This window comes from Scyliorhinus torazame, chromosome 4 (assembly GCF_047496885.1).
Source record: "Scyliorhinus torazame isolate Kashiwa2021f chromosome 4, sScyTor2.1, whole genome shotgun sequence".
Lineage (NCBI taxonomy): Eukaryota > Metazoa > Chordata > Chondrichthyes > Carcharhiniformes > Scyliorhinidae > Scyliorhinus > Scyliorhinus torazame.
Genome location: NC_092710.1, coordinates 59795002 through 59821450, shown reverse-complemented (window position 1 = coordinate 59821450; position 26449 = coordinate 59795002). Strand labels below are relative to the sequence as shown.

General features: G+C 52.8%; 1 protein-coding gene across 1 annotated transcript; it reads left to right on the top strand.

The window, feature by feature from the left end:
* Positions 1-17106: 17106 nt before the first annotated feature.
* LOC140411362 (uncharacterized) lies at positions 17107-23261 on the top strand. Its single transcript, XM_072500483.1, has 5 exons — positions 17107-17754; positions 18591-18671; positions 19176-19229; positions 19960-20035; positions 23248-23261. The coding sequence occupies exons 1-5, from the start codon at positions 17107-17109 to the stop codon at positions 23259-23261; spliced, it is 873 nt and encodes a 290-aa protein (XP_072356584.1).
* The last annotated feature ends 3188 nt before the right edge of the window (positions 23262-26449 follow it).

The following is a 26449-nucleotide window of genomic DNA, read 5'->3' as shown; positions in this document are numbered from 1 at the left end:
TAGAACATAGAACATTACAGCGCAGTACAGGCCCTTCAGCCCTCGATGTTGCGCCGACCTGTGAAACCGCTCTAAAGCCCATCTACACTATTCCCTTATCGTCCATATGTCTATCCAATGACCATTTCAATGCCCTTAGTGTTGGCGAGTCCACTACTGTTGCAGGCAGAGCATTCCACGCCCTTACTACTCTCTGAGTAAAGAACCTACCTCTGACATCTGTCTTATATCTATCTCCCCTCAATTTAAAGCTATGTCCAATCATGCTAGACATCACTGACGAATGTGATATACAGTACGAAGTCTTACAACACCAGGTTAAAGTCCAACAGGTTTGTTTCGATGTCACTAGCTTTCGGAGCGCTGCTCCTTCCTCAGGTGAATGAAGAGGTCTGTTCCAGAAACACATATATATAGACAAATTCAAAGATGCCAAACAATGCTAGGAATGCGAGCATTAGCAGGTGATTAAATCTTTACAGATCCAGAGATGGGGTAACCCCAGGTTAAAGAGGTGTGAATTGTATCAAGCCAGGACAGTTGGTAGGATTTCGCAGGCCAGATGGTGGGGGATGAATGTAATGCGACATGAATCCCAGGTCCCGGTTGAGGCCGCACTCATGTGTGCGGAACTTGGCTATAAGTTTCTGCTCGGCGATTCTGCGTTGTCGCGGGTCCTGAAGGCCGCCTTGGAGAACGCTTACCCGGAGATCAGAGGCTGAATGCCCTTGACTGCTGAAGTGTTCCCCGACTGGAAGGGAACATTCCTGCCTGGTGATTGTTGCGCGATGTCCGTTCATTCATTGTCGCAGCGTCTGCATGGTCTCGCCAATGTACCACGCTTCGGGACATCCTTTCCTGCAGCGTATGAGGTAGACAATGTTGGCCGAGTCGCACGAGTATGTACCGCGTACCTGGTGGGTGGTGTTCTCACGTGTAATAGTGGTATCCATGTCGATGATCTGGCACGTCTTGCAGAGATTGCCATGACAGGGTTGTGTGGTGTCGTGGTCACTGTTCTGAAGACTGGGGAGTTTGCTGCAAACAATAGTTCGTTTGAGGTTGCGCGGTTGTTTGAAGGCAAGTAGTGGGGGTGTGGGGATGACCTTGGCAAGATGTTCATCGTCATCAATGACGTGTTGAAGGCTGTGAAGAAGATGACGTAGTTTCTCCGCCCCGGGGAAGTACTGGACGACGAAGGGTATTCTGTCGGTTGTATCCCATGTTTGTCTTCTGAGGAGGTCGGTCCGGTTTTTCGATGTGGCGCGTTGGAACTGTCGATCGATGAGTCAAGTGCCATATCCCGTTCGTACGAGGGCATCTTTCAACGTCTGTAGATGTCTGTTACGCTCCTCCTCGTCTGAGCAGATCCTGTGTATACGGAGCGCTTGTCCATAGGGGATGGCTTCTTTAATGTGTTTAGGGTGGAAGCTGGAAAAGTGAAGCATCATGAGGTTATCCGTGGGTTTGCGGTAAAGCGAGATGCTGAGGTGACCGTCCTTGATGGAGACGAGTGTGTCCAAGAATGCAACTGATTTTGGAGAGTAGTCCATGGTGAGTCTGATGGTTGGATGGAACTTATTAATGTCATTGTGTAGTCGTTTCAGTGATTCTTCGCCGTGTATCCAAAGGAAAAAAATGTCATCGATGTATCTGGTGTATAACGTTGGTTGAAGGTCCTGTGCGGTGAGTAGGTCCTGTTCAAACTTGTGCATGAAGATGTTGGCGTATTGGGGTGCGAATTTGGTCCCCATGGCTGTTCCGTGCGTCTGGATGATGAACTTGTTGTCGAAGGTGAAGACGTTGTGATCCAGAATGAAGCGGATGAGTTGCAGAATTGCGTCTGGAGATTGGCAATTGTCGGTGTTGAGTACTGAGGCTGTTGCAGCAATGCCGTCGTCATGGGGGATGCTGGTGTAGAGTGCCGAGACGTCCATTGTGACGAGGAATGTTCCTGGTTCAACTGGTCCATGGGTGCTGAGTTTCTGTAGGAAGTCCGTCGTGTCGCGACAGAAGCTGGGTGTACCTTGTACGATGGGTTTCAAGATGCCATCGATGTAGCCAGAGAGGTTCTCACACAGGGTCCCATTGCCTGAAACGATAGGGCGGCCTGGTGTGTTGGCCTTATGTATTTTCGGGAGGCAGTAGAGATCTCCAATGCGGGGAGTACGTGGGATGAGAGCACGTAGGGTGCTCTGAAGATCTGGATCCAAGGTCTTGATCAGTCTGTTCAGTTGGCGGATGTGTTCCTTGGTCGGATCTGCGGGTAACTGTCTGTAGTGTTCTTGGTTGTTCAGTTGTCGGTATACTTCTTTGCAGTAGTCCGTTCTGTTCAGTACGACAGTGGCCCCCCCCCCCCCCCTTTGTCTCCTGGTTTGATGACGATGCTGCGGTTGGTCTTGAGAGCGCGGATGGCATTGCGTTGTGCTTGGGTGACGTTCGGGGCTGTCTTGTGAATGCGACTGATGAATCTGGCATTGACGCGACTCCTGACGGCTTGAGCATACATGTCGAGTCTAAGGCAGCGGCCTTCCGGAGGGGTCCAATTCGACTCTTTCCTCTTCGGTTGCCGCACCGCAGATCTCTCGGTCTGCTGTTCCGGTTCATTGGTAGTCTGCTTGGGTTCGCTGTTGGCCTCTTGGGGTCTGTGGAAGAATTCCCGGAGCCTCATTCGCCTGATAAATTCCTCCGTGTCTGCCGCGAGACTGATGGGGTCCATTTTGGTGGTGGTGCAGAAATTGAGCCTTCTGCTGAGGACTTCGATTTCGTCTGGTTGAAGGGTATAGTCCGACAAGTTGACAATAGATTTCCCTGTATTGTTTTCTACTGTGACACCGGGGGTGGCTTGGTTGCTGCCGGTGGTGATGCCAAGTTTCTCAAGCTTTCTGTTCTTGGTGTGCATATAGGTGGCATAGTATTGTTGTCTCATCTGTTTGGCGGTGTTCCGCAGCTGGTCTGCTGCGTCCTGAGCGCAAGTTGAGAAAATGGCCTCTATCTTGGTTTCCAGGTTGCGTCGTCTGCTGTAGAGCTGGCGGACGAGGTGGTTGAGTGTGAGAGAGGTGCGACGGCAGAGTCTCTCAGCGAAGTCTGTGTTGTAGGTCGACTTGAGTGGGTTTGTGATCTGTAGCCCTTTCGGGATCTTGTCTGCTTTCTTGCACCTTTGTAGAAACTTAATGTCAGTGTCTATATGCGCGATCTTCCTGGAGATCCTCTCCACTTTGAGCCGGCAGTTTGCGGTGTCGATGGTAGCCATGATGTGGAGATGCCGGCGTTGGACTGGGGTGAGCACAGTACGAAGTCTTACAACACCAGGTTAAAGTCCAACAGGTTTGTTTCGATGTCACTAGCTTTCGGAGCGCTGCTCCTTCCTCAGGTGAATGAAGAGGTCTGTTCCAGAAACACATATATATAGACAAATTCAAAGATGCCAAACAATGCTAGGAATGCGAGCATTAGCAGGTGATTAAATCTTTACAGATCCAGAGATGGGGTAACCCCAGGTTAAAGAGGTGTGAATTGTATCAAGCCAGGACAGTTGGTAGGATTTCGCAGGCCAGATGGTGGGGGATGAATGTAATGCGACATGAATCCCAGGTCCCGGTTGAGGCCGCACTCATGTGTGCGGAACTTGGCTATAAGTTTCTGCTCGGCGATTCTGCGTTGTCGCGGGTGTGATATAAAATAGTTACTTCAGAGATATTAGTTACTGTAATGTAGAGATAGGCCAGTCTCATTCTGGTGAGTTCACAGACAAAGGATTTCAGACCGCATGGCAAAGCAAGGAGGAGGTGTGTCCACCAGAGGAGGAGAAAAGGATGCTGGGTAATAGGGGCCAGAGGAAGGGATTGGGAGTGAGCCAATTAGAGTGTATGGATAGGTCAGGAGGGGTATAGGATGACCTATGGGAATCGTGTATGTGAAACTTGATGCCAGTTGTGTGAGTAGTAGAGATCCCTTTGTTCTACAGACTCACTTGATTCCAGAGGTGTACGAAGCAAGATGTGTTTTGTACTTGCTGTGAATTGAGTCAGGCTTGCAAGTCAAATAAAATAACTAATGCTGTACCTGCAAATCCATCTCGACTTTTATTGAGGCCAGACTGACGGGTAAAGAAATTTGGGATTTGTCATCACCATCCGAGGAAAAAGGCTTTCACTGTCCAATCCTCTGATCATCTTGTATGCCTCAATTAAGTCACCTCTTAACCTTCTCTCTAACGAAAACAGCCTCAAGTCCCTCAGCCTTTCCTCATAGGATATTCCCTCCATACCAGGCAACATTCTGGTAAATCTCCTTTGCACCCTTTCCAATGCTTCCACATCCTTCCTATAATGCGGCAACCAGAATTGCAAGCAATACTCCAAATGCGGCCGCACCAGAGTTTTGTACAGCTGCAACATGACCTCATTGCTCCGAAACTCAATCCCTCTACCAATAAAAGCTAACACACCGTACGCTTTCTTAACAACCCTCTCAACCTGGGTGGCAGCTTTCAGGGATCTATGTACATGGACACCGAGATCTCTCTGCTCATCCACACTGCCAAGGATCTTACCATTAGCCCAGTACTCAGTCTTCCTTTTATTCCTTCCAAAATGAATCACCCCACACTTTTCTGCATTAAACTCCATTTGCCACCTCTCAGCCCAGCGCTGCAGCTTATCTATGTCTCTCTGTAACTTGTAACATCCTTCCGCACTGTCCACAATGCCACCGACTTTAGTATCATCTGCAAATTTACTCACCCATCCTTCTACGCCCTCCTCCAGGTCATTTATAAAAATGACAAACAGCAGTGGCCCCAAAACAGATCCTTGTGATACACCACTCGTAACTGGACTCCAGTCTGAACACTTCCCATCAACCACCCCCCTTTGTCTTCTTCCAGCTAGCCAATTTCTGATCCAAACTGCTACATCTCCCTGAATCCCATCCCTCTGTATTTTCTGCAGTAGCCTACCGTGGGGAACCTTATCAAACGCTTTACTGAAATCCATATACACCACATCAACTGCTTTACCCTCATCCACCTGTTTGGTCACCTTCTCAAAGAACTCAATAAGGTTTGTGAGGCACGACCTACCCTTCACGAAACCGTGTTGACTATGTCTAATCAAATTATTCCTTTCCAGATGATTATACACCCTATCTCTTATAAACCTTTCCAAGATGTTGCCCACAACAGAAGTAAGGCTCACTGATCTATAGTTACCGGGGTTGTCTCTACTCCCCTTCTTGAACAAGGGGACAACATTTGCTATCCTCCAGTCTTCTGGCACTATTCCTGTAGACAAAGATGACTTAAAGATCAAAGCCAAAGGCTCAGCAATCTCCTCCCTAGCTTCCCAGAGAATCCTAGGATAAATCCCATCCGGCCCAGGGGACTTATCTACTTTCACACTTTCCAGAATTGCTAACACCTCCTCCTTATGAACCTCAAGCCCTTCTAGTCTAGTAGCCTGAATCTCAGTATTCTCCTCGACAACATTGTCTTTTTCCTGTGTGAATACTGACGAAAAATATTAATTTAGCACCTCTCCTATCTCTTCGGACTCCAAGCACAACGTCCCACTACTGTCCTTGACTGGTCCTACTCTTACCCTAGTCATTCTTTTATTCCTGACATATCTATAGAAAGCTTTAGGGTTATCCTTGATCCTACCTGCCAAAGACTTCTCATGTACCCTCCTGGCTCTTCTTAGCTCTCTCTTTAGGTCCTTCCTAGCTAACTTGTAACTCTCGAGCGTCCTAACTGAACCTTCATGTCTCATCTTTACATAAGCATCCTGCTTCCTCTTGACAAGTGTTTCGACTGCTTTAGTAAACCACGGTTCCCTTGCTCGACCACTTCCTCCCTGCCTGACAGGTACATACTTATCAAGGACACGCAGTAGCTGTTCCTTGAACAAGCTCCACATTTCCATTGCAGGAAGAAGACAAATAACCTCCACCGGGCTGCAAGGGTAAGTTAACACCAGCCCCCTGGTATCAGTTCCCCCTGACACCCCCCCAAACAGGTCAGCCGCTGGCAACGCGCACCCTCCCCACCCTCCCGCGCTTGTGCTCCAACACATCTTAACAACCACCAGTACAACCCGTCCATGTGCCCACACATGCCACTTGCCATAGACCCCCCCACACACACAATACACCAGCTGCACCCCGGAGTAAAAGGTCGTCCATAATAGGCATGAAAGGGCCCAGACGGGTGGCGGAGTTCCAGATATCCAGGCCCTGGAATCGTGGGGTTGTCCGAGGAGAGAGCAGTTACCGACGGCGAGGTTAGCCTGCACTGCAGAGGGGAGGATCCACTGCCCTTTCACCCAGATGACCTGTCTCAGTGAATTATTCATGTCAGAGAAAATGTCCATCCTTCTCACAGACCACCTGTCCGTTCTCTCGCAAGATCTTCATTTGAAGGGGCCCATCCAGGGTGGGTTGGCTTTCTCCCACCCTCCCATGCCACGTAAGAGAACACCTCGGAGGAGAGCTCCAAAGAAACCACCATCGAGGCATCACAGCAGTCATCCCCACCCTCCACATAGACACATACCTTGGCGGGCGACACTAGTGAACAGGCTTTTGGGGTACAATCTGGTGAGCACCAGGAGATGCTGATGCACGTCAGGTGGAGGTAGGAACATCCAAGGGAGTCAGCAGAGGGAGGTCTGCTGGATCCCTGGACTCAGCTAAGTCCCAGTCAGATGCTGAGCCTCTGGGCAAGGTTATACCGGAGCTGATGCAGACCACAGGGCACAGCAATGAAATTCATGAGGGGATATCAGCAACACTCCGGCGAGTGCATAGCCGACTGGAGGCGTCCCAAAGGCTGGAGATGGGGCTGGCAATGCATAGCACCAAGACCAAAACTGCTTCGGGTGGCGATGGCAGTGGAAAGCTTGAAGCACAATGTCAGCTGCTTGAGTGGTGGTGTCCAAGGCATGGCTCAAGTAGTGATGACCATGAATGAGGGCCTCGACATGTCCCAGTCGATGAAGTGTTGTGAGTTTCTTTTACCCTGTCTTTTCTATGGTTCTGTTCGAATTATGACAATCAGTGAGTTTGCCCTTTTTATGTCATCTATGTCCGAATGCTTAGAGTCGCCAGGTATCGAATGATGCCACCACAAGTTTTAACCGGCTATCGATCAAAGAGCCAAACACCAGTTAGTTAGTTCAAGGTCAAGGATACTTTATTTACACACAATTAGTCATGCAACATAAACACTACTAGTTAACTACACCTATTAACTAAGACAACCTGTACTTAACTTCGGGCACCTGGTGTAGGTCAGAAAACAGTAGCCGCTGTTCAAATCTGGATCTCTCGGGTTCGAAGGAGTAACTGCTGCTCAGCTGGGCTCATCTGCCTGGTAGCGGGCGTTGAACTTGGACTCGCTTCTGGTGTTGCTGCACTTGGCGATGGCCGTGACCGGGGTACCAAGGCCAAGAGAGAGCGAACATATGGATAACTCTTCTTCTTATACTCGGGGGGGGGGGGGGTCGCGCTCTTTTGGGCGGTGCTTCGATTTGGGCCTTACTAATTGGGTAATCCCTGATCACTCCGTTCGATTCCTTAGCCAATAAGTGGGCGGGGATCTGGATGGCTGGGCGTGTCCCAAGCGGTCACTGACCCCGTTGTTTGCGTTTCTCTTGAACCGGGAGTGGCGCCGAAATGTCTGGGACTGTCCCGGTTGCTTGAGTACCAGTCCTTTGTCTTGGTGAAGATGGGCCATCAAATGTTAATTGGACCCATTAAAATGCAAATTGGACAGAGTTTCGATACCGTCTGGACTTTCTGCTGACAAATATGCATTTCAGGCTCTGAGCCTGCCTGAGTCTTGGCTTGTCCATTTTACCCGCCAGGCTTTGCGTGTTTCTCTCTACCTAGTTGGAAGTGGCCATCCCAGATGACTACACTCCGTCCTCTTGATCCTCAACGCGAAGCGTGAAGGATCACAATACTGGGTCTTCTTTGTCCTCTGAAATGCCGGGTACCCTTAACCAAGGACAGGTTCTACTCTACTCTGTCCTATGGGTCCAAAAACATTTACCTAATTTTCCCTAAACAACACATGTCTAAGAATTTCTAGGGGGCCATTTAACATTCAGTAAAAAAGGGGAAACCTCTAACTGTCTCTAACTAGACTACACTCATGCTGCTATTTAACAATCAAAAAACTTATCTTACAATACAAAAAAAATCCGCCAGCAGCATCACATTTCTTCCTATCATTAACATTCACATACAGAGAAGTAACTTTATTAACAAAAACAACAACCGCGGCATTTATTAAGGAGAAAGGTTCAGAAAGAGTGTGGGGTTTGCTGGAGTCCGAGGAAGGGGGCTCTAAATGTGTATACTGGAGGGCGGGAGGCTCTCCTCCTCCATTTTCGCAATCTAATTGTGTGAATGACACTGTACAATATGGCTATCGCTAGTACTGTGTAGGACAGTGAATACCACTTGACGAGGTTCTCACGCCATATGGGGGTATCGGTGGCTGTGTGTGTGTGTGTGGTGTAGTGTCCGGGCTGGGGGTGTTGTGTTGGGTGGTCGTGTTTGGGGCCTGTGTGGCGAGGGGGGTAGAGATGGGTAACGCGCGCAACTGGACTGTTCCAGCGACAATCATGATGACGATCATCAGGGTCGTCTTCATCTTATTCGGGCTTTCCTTCGCCGTCGAGTATCTTCCTAGGGGAACAAGCATAGTATCTGTTATAATCGTGTTGTTTAACATCTCGTATGTCTGTCTGTTTCTCCTTAACGTCAATTTCCCATTATAATCGTCACCATATGTGACTCCCTCATTTTTATTTTTTAAAACCACCATTTGCAGAGACAAGACATCCGAGAAAAAAAATTCTGTGTCACAGCACGAGCACTCTCGCAGCCTGTGGTCGATTGGCTGAGTGGGCGGACTACTTCTCCGTCCTCTGCAAACGTGTTTTTCCAACCAAGTGTTTCTGACATGTAAATAGTATGTGGGGGATAGCAACCGAAGGGTTGTCAGAAAGGGCAAAAGTTGTGGCAAAAAGCATTCTTTAAACCACAGGACTAGAAAAGAACAGCAAAAGAGTTTAGAAAACAAGTATCCGAATGGGGTGGTGCGTATGATCCATGGCAGGGCACGAATGGGTGGGATCCCCGGGAAGGGGTTGTGATCAGTGCCGTTGCTCCACTACCCGAGCTTGGCTGACCAAATGTATAGGGGGTCCTCAGGCAGGGCGGGGATAAGTGCCGTTACTCCACTGCCTGAGTGACCTTCCAAGAGCGGTAAGAATTTGTAACGACATGGATTCCAGACAAACTTGTTTCACTAACTGCCATGTGGCGTCGGAAGAGTAATTATGAGTGCATCAAGAACTTTGGTGTGAGACCGAAAGAATAAACTATCAAAAATTTTAGTGAGATCGACACAAATAGTCGCACAAATAACAAACATTCAACATTTTAAAAATAACAAATTAAAGAAAGAAAAACGGGCAGGTTCCATCAGCGTACAGGACACCGTAAATCTCAATCGGTTCCTGACTCTCATCATCTGGACACCTCAAGATTCCATTTCAAAAAGATTTGCAAAGGGGTTACCATGGTGGGAGTCAGACTCGGAGTTGTCACCATCTCCCGGGTGCCAAACTCGTTCATCGAGTTTGCGTGCTAACGCGGCGTGTGCCGTTGTGGGGTCCATTTCATCATTCCTCGTCAGGCGACAGGAATTGTCACGGTGCCAGTGCTTCATGTTCCGTCGGGAGGTTGCAAGGGGGCGGTCACTATCGTCGGGTGGCGGGTCAAGTTCCGGTGTGGGCAAATAAATTGTTTCAAAGAGGCTGAGCATATCGTGGTCAGGGTCTCTGGGCCTGTAGTGACTGGGGCCTGGTTCGTGGGATCTTTGTTCGGGTCTATCAGGGGCTTCAGTAGTGCTGTCGCTGTTGCTAGCAGCCGAATCAAGCGTCAGGGTGAAATTTGATTCTGGGGGCATGGTCAAGGTCGTGTCTGTGGATGTGCTGCTGCTGCTGGGGGAGGGCGAAATTGGGTTGTCAATGGGCGGGTCCTCATTGTCTGTCATCGCCAATGAGAGGTGGTGCGAGTGGCTGCACTGCGTTCCATAGACCTTAAGCTGATTTACATGGAACCATCCTGATTTTCCATTTGGAAATGTGATTTTATAAACTGAGGGGCTTACTTTGTCCGAGATTGAATAGGGTCCTGCAAATTTAGGGGAGAGGAATGAGCGAGGGTTGTATAAGGTGATCATTACTTGCTGTCCGACTGTATACTCTGTCGGGTGTACTGTTCTATCAAAGCAGGCCTTACTCTGCTTTTGTTTAGCGCCTAGTCGAACAGCTGCAGCGAGCTGTGCTGCTTTAATATTCTCTACCATGTGCTGGACTGCTTCCTCATGGGTCAGGGCGGTGACTGCGAGGCTGGCCAAATCAAGTCCGAATAAGTATTCGGTACCCTTCATGGGTCGTCCGGTCATGAGGGTATGGGGGGTATATCCTGTAGAGCTCCACACTGTGTTCCTAATAAACATCAGTGCGAATGGGAGCACTGTGTCCCATGTTGTGTGGTGCTGCTGCACCATTTTCCTAAGTGTGGCCTTTAGCGTCCGATTCATGCGCTCCACATTGCCGCAGGACTGCGGGTGATAGGCAATGTGGAACTTTTGTTTAATCCCAAATATCGTCATCACATTTTTCATGACCCTTCCCGTAAAGTGGGAACCTTGGTCCGACTCAATACTACGGGGGAGTCCCCATCTCGTAAACATTTGCTCTGTTAAGATCTTCGCCGTGGACTTGGCTGCGTTTGTTCTCGAGGGAAACGCTTCGTAAATGTGTCTATCACCACTAACACAGACTTGTATCCATTTCTGCAGGGGGGGGAGGGGACCAATATAATCCAGTTGAAGGTTTGTCCACGGGCCATTTACCGGTGTGGCGTAGTGGGGTTGTTTTGAGCACAAATTAAACAGTTTTCGACGTAATGGGACACGTCGGTTTTCAAATCAGGCCACCAGCAGAGGGGTCTGAGGTGGGCAAGGGTGGATTCAATCCCAAGGAATTTACAAATTATCTCATTCCTGTCCTGGGTGGGGAGTACATAAATTCCATCTTTTAAAACGATTCCCCCATGGACCGTCAAAGAATTCCTAATGCAAATTATCGGCCAGAAACGTGTGCGTTTTTGCCCGTTTTACAGTGATGTCGCGTCCCTGTAGGAGTAGGGTCCATCGCCCTGCTCGAATTTGGCTTACTGTGCCCTCTTTTAGTCTGCCGTCCAATAAAAGCTGTGCCAGGGTGTGCTCGGTCAAAATGGTTACTGGGTTGAGTCCAGTTATGTACGAGAAGTACTGTACCGCCCAGAAAACTGCGAACAGGTGCCTTTCGCAGGCTGAAAATCCTTGTTCCACCGGATCTAAGACTCGTGAGGCATGGGCTACGGGTCCTAGACGATCGTGCCTTTCCTGCAGGAGTACGGCCGAAAGGGTTCGGTCTGTGGTCGCTACCTCTATCGCGTGTGGGGAGTGGGGATCTGGAGCTTGCAAAGCGGGGGCTGTGCTCAGGGCGCGTTTCAATGCATCCACGGCATCCGTGTGCTGTGGAAGCCATTTCCATGGGGCCTGTTTCTTTAGTAGCTCGGAAAGTGGGGCTGCTTTTGTGGCGAATCCGTCTATATGGTTCCGACAATATCCAACCAGTCCTATAAATGACCAGAGTGCTGTAACGTTTTGGGGCAAGGCCAAATTTACAATGGAATCAATGTGTTTGAGTTCTATTTCACGCTTCCCATGCGTGATGACCGTACCTAAATATGTGACTTTTTCCTGAAGGAATTGGGCTTTCTTGGGGTTAATTTTGCATAATTGTAAGGAGTTCTAATAATTCAGAAAGAAGTGAGATGTGCTCTTCCTTGGTGTCAGTCTGTAGGAGCAAGTCGTCCACATACTGAACAAGGCATTCAGGGCGAGAAAATTTAGATAATCTGTTTGCCAATTGTCTGTGAAAAATGAAGGGGGAGTTGTGGAAGCCTTGTGGAAGGCACGTCCACGTGTACTGCTGTCCCTGGAAGGTAAACGCAAATTTATACTGGCATGCTTTGTCCAGTGGTATGAACCAAAAGCCATTACTGATATTGAATACCCAAAAAATATTTGACTGGAGTCCCTGTCTCAACATGGTCTCGGGACTTGTGGCAACAGTGGGGGCTGCTAGAGAAGTCACTTTGTTCAATTCTCTGTAGTCGATGGTCAGTCGCCATGATCCATCGGGTTTTCTTACTGGCCATTTGTCGATGCAATGGGTCGAATCATGCCTTGATTCAATAAACTTTGAATTACTTTGGCTATCTCTTCCTCGGCTTGCTGGGGGAAGCCGTACTGTTTCTGGGGCTTGGGATCGGGACCTGTAATGTTTACTATACCTGGGATTTTGCCGCAGTCGTGCTTGTGCTGGGCAAATGCTGTTTTATGTCTTTTCAAGACCTCTCTAACCGCTTTGTCGGTGGTAATGGTTTGTGGATCAAACCAGTACTTTCCTACTGAGCTGATTCTATGGGCATAATCTCCTACTGTGAGCGTGGCAGGAGCTCGCGCTGCTCTAGCCATTTTCCATATGCATCGGTTGACTGAGTCGAATGAAAGGTTGTGTGCGCTCATGAAATCGATGCCTAGGATGTGTTCTGCTGCCTGGGGCAAGTCTACTAAAACAACCAAATGTTTTGTCCTAATATTACCGAGCTGTACGTCCATAGGGGCTGTGATGTGTCCCTGCTGGAGGTGACCTGTAAAGCCACTAAGGGTAATGGTATCCGTAGTGGGCCATATCTCCTTCTGGTACATGATGGAGGAGTTTAACGTGGTTCAGGACCCTCCTGTGTCTCAAAGGAACTCTACAGGGTGTTCCCGGACTGTGCCTGCAACTACCGGTCTTCCGGACTTATCCCAAATGGTATCGCAGACCCAAGTTGTGGAGCCCGAACACCGTCAATCGGTGCCACTCATGGCCAAATTATCTGGGCGGGCACTAACGCTGTGAATGGGTCGGATATTGTTTCTGGGGGGGGGGATGGCGTTTGGGTACTGATTCCTTTGCTGCTTCGGGGGGGGCTTGACATTCTCGGGCGCAATGTCCTTTCTGTCCACAATTATAGCATTCCTGTGTCTTGGGGTGCTGCGCTGTAACTCTGCCTTCATTTACCCATGCGGGGTCTTGGTGTGCCCTTACTGGATTCATTGTGGCGTCTACTCTCTCATGCTCTGTCTTTTTCTGTACAGACCAATCGTTTCACAACCCACACTTCGTTGTGTGCTGGGTCTGAGGGGTCGTAACTAGCGCATGCCTTCTGTCCTGCCTCTGTGGCGTGGGATACCAATGTACGGGTCCATTTGGCCGTATTGTCTGATGATAAATGGGCGTGGGCTAACTCATTAAATACAGCAGTAAAATGGATCTAAAGGCATCCAGCAAACGCTGTTGGATGCTCTCCCTTTTTCTGCCTGCACCGGTTGCATCCGTCTACCGGATCTCCTCTGTTATATCCTATGGCGTCTAAAATGGCCGTTTTCATTTCTTGGAGGCTACCTCCTCCTACATTTTGTGGGTCGGGAAGGGCTGAACTAACTAAGGGGTCTAAGCACATAACTATGAGCTTAACCTGTTCCGGCTAGTCTAAACCATACATGAGGGTTTGTTGTTTCACTAACTTGAAAAAGTGATTGGGTCTGATGTGGGGTGGAAATTATCTATCTTCTCGCGGGCATCTCATAGCTGGGTGATAGATAATGGGGTGGTGTACACAAAATCGGGTTGGTCTTCTCTGATAACCCTGCGCTATGTGGTAATGGGGTTCATTGGGTTGTATGCTGCCTGTGCAGTCGGTGGTGTGGGTGCTTTTCTTTTAGGGGCCTGGGGGGCTCTATTTTGATTCTTGGTCTCGCTTACGTACCGTTGGGCCGTTTCACTGAGTTCCTGCCAATCGGGGTCGTCTTCCTGGTCTAGCTGTGGGCCAAAGGTGTCTCTAAACCCATTTTGAACTGATAGTAGGGATTGCAACCTTGCAATTTGCTGCCTGCATTTGGCATGGTCCACCAACTCTGTCTCTGTTCCGTGGTGGAACTATGGAGTGCTAGGAGGGCTGCTTGTAGATCATCGCACTGTTTCTTTAACTGCTGTACCTGATTCTCTGTCTCTTCTCTTACCATTACAGCACGTTGTGTGTACTGGTAGGCCTTAGCGTATTGGATTTGGAAGCTGCTAAGGTGGGCGAGACAGCCTCTTGACATCATCCATTTCCTTGTCCTTCGCTGCTAACTGTTCCCGGAGCTGTACATTTAATCACTCGCTTTCACTTAAATCTCCCTTTCCTTCTGCTCTAGCTGCTTGCGGATCGTCCTCACGACCTCCTCTGTGCCTCGCAATTGTGCCAGCCAGAGGGGCTGGTTTAGCATACTGGGCTAAATCGCTGGCTTTTAAAGCAGACCAAGGCAGACGAAGGCAGGCCAGCAGCACGGTTCGATTCCCGTACCAGCCTCCCCGAACAGGCGCTGGAATGTGGCGACTAGGTGCTTTTGACAGTAACTTCATTTGAAGCCTACTTGTGACAATAAGCAATTTTAATTTTTCACCTTTTCTCCTTCTCCTCTAGCTGCTTGCGGATCGTCCTCATGACCTCCTCTGTGCCTCGCAATTGTGCCAGACAGGACACGATTGCCATCGGCTTACAAACCTTAGTCAAACGCCTTTTATGGATCTCGGTCAGGCTGTCCCACCAAGTCTGTCCTAGCTGCCAGGACCTGTCTCTTCATTCGCGCAAAACTCAGACCATAAGGGCCATCCTTTCCCCTTTAGGTATCTCCTAATCTCTTCTTCCTATACGGGACACTGTTCTGATCTACTGGTTCCTGCGACCTCGGGCTCTTGTGGATGCATAAGGCGTTCCATTGCCTTCATGGCCATCCCTACAAATACTTCTGACTCCTGGAAATTTGGAAATAAAGTGGTGGTGCAAACACGGGTACGGCTCAAGCTATTTTCCGGTTTACGCAACTCCCGAAAGTTTCACGCAACAAAATCTATCGAGTTTACCTTGTATCCCTTTGTTAGTACGCATGCAAATTACACACTTCCGAATTCTGGAGGTTTGATCGATACTGGCTTCGCTTGTGGTTTCTTTTACTTTGCCAATTTGGATTCTAATTCAAATGCTTTTGTGGGTTCTCTCGGAGTGACATGGTCACTTCTGGGTCGAATCCCGTTAGATGTCGCCAATAACTGTTGTGAGTTTCTTTTATTCTAGTCTTTTCAGTGGCTCTGTTCCAATTATGGCAATCAGTGAGTTTGCCCTTTTTATGTCATCTATGTTCGAATGCTTAGAGTCGCCAGGTATCGAATGATACCACCACAAGTTTCAACCGGCTAGCGATCAAAGAGCCAAACACCAGTTAGTTAGTTCAAGGTCAAGGGTACTTTATTTACACACAATTAGTCACACAACATAAACTCCACTAGTTAACTACACCTATCAACTAAGACAACCTGTACTTAACTTCGGGCACCCGGCTTAGGTCAGAAAACAGTGGCCGCTGTTCAATTCTGGATCTCTCGGGTTTGAAGGAGTAACTGCTGCTCAGCTGGGCTCATCCGTCTGGTAGCGGGCGTTGAACTTGGACTCGCTTCTGGTGTTGCTGCAATTGGCGATGGCTGTGACTGGGCACCAGGTCCAAGAGAGGACGAACATATGGCAAACTCTTCTTCTTATACTCGGGGGGGGGGGGGGGGGGTTCGCGCTCTTTTGGGCGGTCCTTCAATTTGGGCCTTACTAATTGGGTGATCTCTGATCACTCCGTTCGATTCCTTAGCCAATAAGTGGGCGGGGATCTGGATGGCTGGGCGTGTCCAAAGTGGGCAGTCACTGACCCCATTGTTTGCGTTTCTCTTGAACAGGGAGTGGCGCCAAAATGTCTGGGACTGTCCCGGTCGCTTGAGTACCAGTTCTTTGTCTTGGTGAAGATGGGCCATCAAATGCTAATCGGACCCATTAAAATGCTAATTGGACGGAGTTTCGATACCGTCTGGACTTTTTGCTGACAAATATGCATTTCAGGCTCTGAGCCTGCCTGAGTCTTGGCTTGTCCATTTTACCCGCTAGGCTTTGCGAGTTTCTCTGTCCCTAGTTGTAAGTGGCCAACCCAGATGGCTAGAGAAGGACATCTAGATGCAGGACTTTTTTGATGCACTGCAGAGCATGGCCCAAATGCAGGTGGACATTGCCAAGGCACTCTGGAGCATGTCTTGGTCATTGAGGAGCATTGCTGAGGGTGTCAACACCATGGTGCAGACAATGTGAATGCGCCAGGACTGGCAGAGCCAGATGATGCAGAGGCCTCTGGAGCTCCCTGCAGCTGCCCTTCTTCCCCATGGAGACCCCCCAGTGCCCTGTGGGCACCATCTAGGAATAGGGAGCACTGGAGGCTGACCTCGAGGGGTCTCCACCTCACTCAAATCCCACACCTTCTGACTCCGGTGCAGCTCAAGGTCCAGGGCAGAATAGCATGGCATGGCGATGCCAGAGGCACCCGTAATTCATCCAGGGTCCTCCAGAGCGTGTCAGCCAAGGGCACTGAAGGCCATAGGCCACAGCTGGCTGTCCCCACCTCTTGATGCCACCTGTCCTCCATGCTCTGGCTTCTCCCGCCTATATTCCCCGGGCTTGTCCTCCGGCACATCCTCAGATGAGGTCACATGTCCCTCCTCCTCCTCCAGAAATGTCGCCCTGCTGTTATGCCAGGTTCTGGAGGGCACAGCAGACCACCACAAATCAGTGCACCACCAGAGTGGTCCAGGCATCGGATGCAGCGCTCAATGACAGCACAGGTGGCAGCATGGCCCTCGTTATACCGGGTCTCCACCTCGGTCTCCGATCTCCGCACTGGTGTTCCAGGCACGCTGTTATGCCCCCAAGAGCCAACCCGTCATCTTGGAGTGGCAGATAACTAACGGCGAACATCAGGCGCCTGCTGACTGTGATCAAGATCCCACCTGGGGAGGAGACACCAGAAGTCACCATCTCCGTGAATGCAAAGAAGGCCTTCGACTGAGTTGAATGGAGGTACTGGAACGGTTTGGGCCAGGATTTGCCTCGTGGGTGAAACTCATGTACAGCGCCCCCATTACGAGCGTACAGACAAACACCACCAACTCTTCACGCTTCCAGCTGCGCAGAGGAACAAGGCAAGGATGCCCTTTGTCCCCGCTGCTATTTGCCCTGGCAATTGAGCCACGAGCTATCTCTCTCCGATCAGTGAAGGGGTGGAGAGGCACCAAGAGGAGAGACATGGAGCACAGAGTCTCACTCTATGCTGATGACATGCTGCTCTACGTCTCAAACCCCGGGCCAGCATGGAGGGGGGACAGGGGGCGGACGGGGAAGAGGGGGCGGAGGGCGGAGAGGGGGCGGAGGGGGAGGGGAGGGGAGAGAGGGGACGGAGGGGGGAGGGGACGGAGGGGGGAGGGGACGGAGGGGGGAGAGGGGGAGAGGGGGCGGAGGGGGAAAGGGGGCGGAGGGGAGAGGGGGCGGAGGGGGAGCGGGCGGAGAGGGAGAGGGGGGAGGAGGGGAGGTGACGGAGGGGGGAGAGGGGACGGAGGTGGGAGAGGGGTCGGAGGGGGGAGAGGGGACGGAGGGGGAGAGGGGACGGAGGTGGAGAGGGGGCGGAGGGGTAAGAGGGGGCGGAGGGGACGGAGGGGGAGAGGGGTCGGAGAGGGAAGAGGGGCGGAGGGGGAAGAGGCGGAGGAGGGAGAGGGGGAGAGCTGGCAGAGGGGGCGGAGGGGGAAGATGAGGCGGAGGTGGGAGAGGGGGCGGAGGGGGAGAGGGGACGGAGGGGGGAGAGGGGACGGAGGGGGGAGAGGGGACGGAGGGGGAGAGGGGACGGAGGGGGGGAGAGGGGACGGAGGGGGGATAGGGGACGGAGGGGGGAGGGGACGGAGGGGGGAAAGGGGACAGAGGGCGGAGGGGGGAGAGGGGACGGAGGTGGGAGACGGGAGAAGGGACAGAGTTGGGGGGGGACAGAGGGGGGAGAGGGGACGGAGGGGGGAGAGGGGACGGAGGGAAGAGAACGGACGGAGGGGGCAGACGGGACGGAGGCTGGAGAGGGGACGGAGGGGGAGAAGGGACGGCGAGGGAAGGGGGCGGAGGGGGAGAGGGGGGACTGGGGAGGAGGGGAGAGGGGACGGAGGGGGGAGAGGGGCAGGAGGGGGCAGAATGGACGGAGGGGGGAGAGGGGCCGGAGGGGGGAGAGGGGACGGAGGGGGGAGAGGGGACGGAGGGGGGAGAGGGGACAGAGGGCGGAGGGGGGAGAGGGGACGGAGGTGGGAGACGGGAGAAGGGACGGAGTTGGGGGGGGACAGAGGGGGGAAGAGGGGACGGAGGGGGGAGAGGGGACGGAGGGAAGAGAACGGACGGAGGGGGCAGACGGGACGGAGGCTGGAGAGGGGACGGAGGGGGAGAAGGGACGGCGAGGGGAGGGGGCGGAGGGGGAGAGGGGGGAGTGGGAAGGAGGGGAGAGGGGGCGGAGGGGGGAGAGGGGCAGGAGGGGGCAGAATGGACGGAGGGGGGAGAGGGGCCGGAGGGGGGAGAGGGGACGGAGGGGGGAGAGGGGACAGAGGGGGGAGAGGGGACGGAGGGGGGAGAGGGGACGGAGGGAGAAGAAGTGACAAAGGGGGGAGAAGAGACGGAGGGGGAAGAGGGGACGGAGGGGGGAGAGGGGACGGAGGGGGGAGAGGGGACGGAGGGAGAAGAAGTGACAAAGGGGGGAGAAGAGACGGAGGGGGAAGAGGGAACGGAGGGGGAGAGGGGGAGGGGGCGGAGAGGGAGAGGGGGGAGGAGGGGAGGGGGCGGAGGGGGGAGAGGGGATGGAGGTGGGAGAGAGGACGGAGGGGGAGAGGGGACGGAGGGGGGGAGAGGGGGTGGAGAGGGGTCGGAGGGGCGGAGGGGGGGTCGGAGGGGTAAGAGGGGGCGGAGGTGGGAGAGGGGACGGAGGGGGAGAGGGGACGGAGGGGGAGAGGGGACGGAGGGGGAGAGGGGGGGAGGGAGAGGAGGAGGGGGTGGAGATGGGGAAGAGGGGTTTGAGGGGATGGATGGGGAGAGGGGGAGGGGGTGGAGAGGGAGAGAGGGAAGGGGGCAGAGGGGGAGAGGGGCAGAGGGGGGAAAGGGGACGGAGGTGGAAGAGGGGACTGAGGGGGGGGGAGGGGCCGGAGGGGGAATAGGGGGCGGAGGGGGAAGAGGCGGAGGAGGGAGAGGGGGCGGAGGGGGAAGAGGGGGCGGAGGGGGAAGAGGGCACAGAGGGGGAAGAGGTGGCGTAGGGGGAAGAGGGGAGAGGGGGCGGGAGGGGGAGAGGGGGCGGAGGGGGGAGAGGGGGTGGAGGGGGGAGAGGGGTCGGAGGGGGGATAGGGGATGGCGGGGGTAGAGGGGACGGATGGGGGAGAGGGGTTGGAGGGGGAAGAGGGGACGGAGGGGGGAGAGGGGGGGAGAGGGAACGGAGGGGGGGAGAGGGGACGGATGGGGAGAGGGGATGGAGGGGGAGGGGGCGGAGAGGGAGAGGGGGGAGGAGGGGACGGTGCAGATGGGGGAGAGGGGGCAGAGTGGGGAGGGGGCAGAGAGGGGACGGAGGGGGGAGAGGGGACGGAGGGGGGGAGAGGGGTCGGAGGGCGAGGAGGGGGCGGAGAGGGCGCAGGGGGACAGAGGGTGTAGAACGGACGGAGGCGGGAGAGGGGACGGAGGGGGAGAGGGGACGTAGGGGGAATAGGGGACGGAGGGGGGATAGGGGATGGGGGGGACGGAGAGGGGACGGAGGAGGGAGAGGGGATGGAGGGGGGAAAGGCGACGGAGGGGGGAGAGGGGACGGAGGGGCGATAGGGGACGGAGGGTTGAGGGGGGGACGGAGAGGGGATGGAGGGGGAGAGGGGACGGAGGGGGGAAAGGGGACGGAGGGGGGAGAAGGGACGGAGGGGGGAGAAGGGATGGATGGGGGGAGAGGGTATGGAGGGGGGAGAGGGGACGGAGCGGGAGTGGGTGGAGGGGGAGAGGGGACGGAGGATGGAGAGGGGACGGAGGGTGGAGAGGGGACGTAGGGGGAATAGGGGACGGAGGGGGGATAGGGGACGGGGGGGATAGGGAACGGAGGGGGCATAGGGGACGGAGGGGGGATAGGCGACGGAGGGGGGATAGGGGACGGAGGGGGGATAGGGGACGGAGGGGACGGAGAGGGGACGGAGGTGGGAGAGGGGATGGAGGGGGGAAAGTGGACAGAGGGGGGAGAGGGGACGGAGGGGCGATAGGGGACGGAGGGTTGAGGGGGGGATGGAGGGGGGAGAGGGGATGGAGGGGGGAGAGGGGACGGACAGGGAGAGAGGTCGGAGGGCGAGGAGGGGGCACAGAGGGGGCAGGGGGACAGAGGGTGTAGAACGGACGGAGGCGGGAGAGGGGACGGAGGGGGAAAGGGGACGGAGGGGGAATAGGGGACGGAGGGGGGATAGGGGACGGGGGGGATAGGGAACGGAGGGGGCATAGGGGACGGAGGGGGGATAGGCGACGGAGGGGGGATAGGCGACGGAGGGGGGATAGAGGACGGAGGGGACGGAGAGGGGACGGAGAGGGGATGGAGGGGGGAAAGGGGACGGAGGGGGAAGAGGGGACGGAGGGGCGATAGGGGACGGAGGGTTGAGGGGGGGACGGAGGGGGGAGAGGGGATGGAGGGGGGGAGGGGACGGAGGGGGGAAAGGGGACGGAGGGGGGAGAAGGGACGGAGGGGGGAGAAGGGATGGAGGGGGGGAGAGGGTATGGAGGGGGGAGAGGGGACCGAGCGGGAGTGGGTGGAGGGGGAGAGGGGACGGAGGATGGAGAGGGGACGGAGGGTGGAGAGGGGACGGAGGGTGGAGAGGGGACGGAGGGGGGAGAGGGGACAGGGGGGAGAGTGGATGGAGAGGGGGAGACGGGACGGAGGGGGGAGAGGGGGGAGGGGACGGAGGGAGAAGGGGGGAAAGGGGACGGAGAGGGGAGAGGGGACGGAGAGGGGAGAAGGGACGGGGGGGGAGTGAAGAAGGGAAGGAGGGGGAGAGGGAACGGAGGGGGAGGGGCGGAGAGGGAGAGGGGGAGCAGAGGGGGAGAGGGGACGGAGGGGGGAGAAGGGACAGAGGGGGAAGAGGGGACAGGGGGGGAGAGGGGACGGAGGGGGAGAGGGGATGAAGGGGGAGGGGGCGGAGAGGGGGGGGAGAGGAGGGGAGGAAGCAGATGGGGGAGAGGGGCGGAGAGGGGACGGAGGGGGGGGAGAGGGGTCGGAGGGGCGAGAGAGGTTGGAGGAGGAGGAGAGAGACAAGGGGGGGAGGAGGGGAGGGGGCAGGGGGGACGGAGGTGGGAGGGGGGGGGGGAGAGTGGTCGGGTGGTGGGAGAGTGGTCGGAGGAGGGAGTGGGGGGTCACAGTAACTTAATTGAAGCCGACTTGTGACAATAAGTGATTATTATTATTACTAAGGGAGTTCGGAGCCTTCTCATGTTACAAACCTAACCTGAACAAGTGCAAAACCTTCACCGTGAACCCACGGGGGGAAGGGGGGGGAAAGGACCAGTACTTGAGAAGTTGCTGTTGCGTGTGGGAAGAACCCATGGATCAGAAAGAATGTACTACAAAGAAAGAGGAACGTGGCCCTCCTGAACCTGCTAGTCTACCACCAGGTAGCTACTGCAGAAAGAGTACGTGGATGGGTCGGGGTGCTGGGAATGGAATGGGTTAAAATGGAGGAGAAATCCCTCTGAGCACTCTCATTCTCCCCCAAGGATGCCCAGTGGTAGTAGCCACAGAGAGCACGGAGCAAACAGACCACAATTTCCATCATGGCCCCCATCTGCAAGAAGCATCAGATTACCCCCCTCCCTCCGCGACTATCGACGCCTTGAATAGGTGGAGACAGGACGAAGGAGTACTGACAGTCGGGGACTCATACATACGGCAATGTAGTGATCCTGGGGGAACTCACGGATAAGCTCCAGCTCCTGAAAGGGAACAAGCTACACAAATAAGGGACATCCTCCTAAAGGAAACAGTGATGTTCTCCCAGCTACCAGAACAGTCCTGGATAGAATGCTGACCGTGGGCGAGTGAGGGGACTGAAACTGCAGACATGTATGGGCGGCTACTAGAGGAGATACGATCACCACTGGACGAGATGTGGGAGAAGTGGGAAGAGTTAGGCATAGAGATAGGGAAGGACTCTGGATCGAAACACTGCACCGAGTGAAGTCCAGCTCCTCATGCGCAGGGCTGAGCCTTATTCAGCTAAAGGCGGTGCCCAGGGCGTACTTAACCAGAACACCAATGAGTGGATTTTTCTCAGAGGTGGAGGACATATGTGTATGGTGCCAGGGAGACCCTGGTCTTGCCCCAGACTCGTCGGGTAGGCTATGTCCAAGGTTGTGATGGTACGAATGGAGCCGTGCCCTCTAGCAGTGGACTTCGGGGTCTCTGAGCAGCCAAAGCTGTTGTCGCACTGGCTGTCTGACTTGGCAGAGTATCTCATATTGGCAGAAATAAAATACGCCATTTGGGGATCGGAGGAAGGCTTCCGCAGCACGTGGAGGATATTCACCTGCCTATTCGCGACCAGCAACCTATCAGTAAGGGGGAGGACCAGATCAGACAACGGAGGGAGAGATAATACTGGGTAAGAGGCAGGTGAAGACACCAAGGTAAAACACAGGGCAGGGCAGGGGAGCCAAAGGGCGAAAGTGCACCTGGGGGTGTCGACAAGAGCAAATCCGAAGCATGCACGCTGACACCAAACACACACTCCTGATATATACTGGTAACGGGGGCAGCACATATGGCTGACACCAAACATCCCCCCTGATATATACTGGTAACGGGGGCAGCACATATGGCTGACACCAAACATCCCCCCTGATATATACTGGTAACAGGGGCAGCACATACGGCTGACACCAAATCCCCCCCCACAACGATATATTCCAGTAATGGGGGCAGCACGTACAGCTGACATAAAACACACCCTCCTGGTATCGGAGGGCAGCAGGGACACAATACAGTATGGATTGGCAACCCACTCCCGGGGGCTCAAAAACAGCCCCCACCCCCCAATATCTGTACAGGGGGCATTTGTGTATAAAGGTTTGCATTTCCTTTTGTATACCCATTTTGTAGATTTCATTTTTATTTTCTATTATTGTTATCCATAGCAATATTACTGTAAATAATTGTAAAACAAATAAAAATATATTTCAAAGAATTAGAACATGAACAATAAACTTTCATTACGTTAAATCTTATCGACTTTCTTCGCGAACACATATTTTGCACAGATTGTTTCTTTTCAGCCTTCAGATATCAACGCTATGTAAATGACAAGGCCCTACACTGTTACTAACCGCCTATTGAAGGGTAATGATGCAGTGGAACAAAGACATTTCAAAACAAATTAATACAGGACTTAGCAATACAAGGCAAATTCTCAAAAGCAAAATACTGTGGTGGTTAGGAATCTTGAAATTTTAAAAAACTACTGGAAATAGCCACCTGACATGTCCCCTGGATCGAAGGCCCAATGCAGTAACTGAAATCATCCTTTTATATTTGTGACCACAACAAATTATTTCCAACAAGCACCTATTGAGCTTGAGGTCTAACTGAATATTCAAATCAATACTTGACTCACCAGTACAGTTTATTAAACCTGGCGCTCGGCGTGACATTACGTCAGTCTAAAAATGAGAATATTTCAATCCGATTCATCAAATATTTCTTGAATTGCTTTTAAGTACATTTGACTATAGTGATGCAGGTAAAGAGTTTGGAAATAAAACTGGGTCAGGACAGCATGGTGGCACAGTGCCCCGGGTCGCTGTCCATGTGGAGTTTGCACATTCTCCCCCTGTCTGCGTGGGTCTCACCCCCACAACCCAAAAAGATGTGCAGGGTAGGTGAAATGGCCATGCTAAATTGCTCCTTAATTGGAAAATAAAATTGGGTACTCTAAATTTATTTTAAATAAGGAAATGAAACTGGAGTGAGAGAATGAATGATTGAGATGGAGAGTGGATAAAAGGGAGAATGATAGATGAATGGACGGAAAGCCAGGATGTAGGTGGCTACATCAATTGAATTGAGCCATTTACCTGCATTCTTGAGGGAGGGTATGATTCTATAACATTTGAGCCACTCTCAAAATCTCGGCAGCAGTGCACCACTCCCCGATTAACTCAACACATTCTATTCTTGGTTCGAGCAGGAAAGCATCAAACCACTGTCGACTGCCACAGCAGCCCCGTACACACCCATACCCACCGTCACAGCTTGCGAAGTCAGATCGGCCTTCCTGAAAGTGAACCCTCGAAAGGCGACAGGTCCTGACGGGGTCCCTGGGCGCGCACACAGCTGGCAGATGTGTTCACGGATATGTTCAACCTTTCTCTACTCTGTTCCAAGGTCCCTACCTGCTTCAAGAAGACCACCATCATACCGGTGCCAAAGAAGAACCAGGCAACGTGCCTCAATGATTACTGTCTGGTGACCCTGACATCGATCATAATGAAGTGCTTCGAGAGGTTGGTCATGAGGCACATCAACTCCATACTCCCAAATTTTGCCATGCAATCGTGTGTGTACAGGGAGTAGAGTAGGGGGCTAAGTACGCAGCCTTGTGGGGCCCCGGTATTGAGGACGATTGTGGAGGAGGTGTTGTTGTTCATTCTTACTGATTGAGGTCTGTTGGTCAGAAAATCGAGAATCCGGTTGCAGAGTGGGGAGCCAAGTCCTAGGTTTTGGAGCTTTGATATGAGCTTGGCTGGGATTATGGTGTTGAAGGCGGAGCTGTAGTGAATAAATAGGAGTCTGATGTAGGAGTCCTTGTGGTCGAGATGCTCTAGGGATGAGTGTAGGGCCAGGGAAATGGTGTCTGATGTGGACCCGTTGCAGCGGTATGCGAATTGCAGTGGATCAAGGTGTTCTGGGAGTATGGAGGTGATGCGCTTCATGATCAACCTCTCGAAGCACTTCATTACGACTGAAGTCAGGGCCACTGGTCGGTAGTCATTGAGGCACGTTGCCTGGTTCTTCTTTGGTACCGGTATAATGGAGGTCTTCTTGAAGCAGGTGGGGACCTCGGAGTGGAGGAGTAGGGACAGGTTAAAGATGTCCGCAAATACCTCTGCCAGCTGGTCCGCACAGGCTCTGAGTACACGACCAGGGATCCCATCCGGGCCCGTCGCCTTCCGAGGGTTCACTTTCTGGAAGGCCGACCTGACTTCGGAAGCTGTGATGGTGGGTATGGGTGAATTATGGGCTGCTGGGGCACTCAACAGCAGATTGTTGGTTCCCTGCTCGAACCGAGCATAGAATGCATTGAGTTCATCGGGAGGGGTGCGCTGCTGCCGGAGATACTGCTCGGCTTCACTTTGTAGCCCGTTATGTTGTTTAGTCCTTGCCACAACCGCCGAGAGTCTGTCTGTGACTCTAGCTTGGTTTGATATTCTCTCTTGGCATCTCGGATGGCTTTGCGGAGGTCGTACCTGGATTTCTTGTATAGGTCAGGGTCGTCTGACTTGAACGCCTCAGATCTGTCCTTCAGTAGGGAGTCAATCTCGCGATTGAGCCATAGTTTCCGGTTGGAAACCATGTTTTGCTTTCAGAGAGTACTGGCCCTTGTTCTGTTAACATGTTCTGCTACCTGACCTTTCTGCAACTTTTAGCACCTGTATCCCACCAAATGAAATCAAATTACTAAGAAAATCACACGTTTTATGGAAAAAGAATCCTGGAATGACATTCTCAGAATTGATATGGGTGGATGGGAACGTGGAATTAGAAACACAGACATGTCAGCCATGCTCTGATTTAACCATGGAGTAGGCTGGAGGGGCCAAACGACCTATTTCGCATTTTGTGTATTCATATATTCGAACCACTTACGTTCCTCGCCACCGCTTTTAGCATCCTCCCCATATCCCTGCATCCTGGGGGCAGGTTCGCCCGTTGTGAATATTTGGAACCACTCCGACATATTTCCCTTTCTGTGAATTACATTCAGCAGCCAATTACTGGAAGAATCTAGTTTCACTCCGTCAGTGATACTCCTCGGAATACAATGAATAAAGTGAGGCTATTAACACTGCCATCAATATGAATAATCAGTATCATAATCGGATTTGTTGTTCCTGTAATTTCCTGTGTATAATTAGCAGGTCTTATTTCTTAATTTTAAATCCGCACATACACTAACCAGAGCGAATAAGACAGACACACAGTGCTGTACAAAGGCAATTTAGACTCGAAACGTTAACTTGTTTCACCCCACATATGCTGCCAGGCCAGCTGATTGCATGCGGCATTTTCTGTTTTTGTTTCAGATTCCCATCATCTGCAGTATTGTTTGTTTCTTTAGCA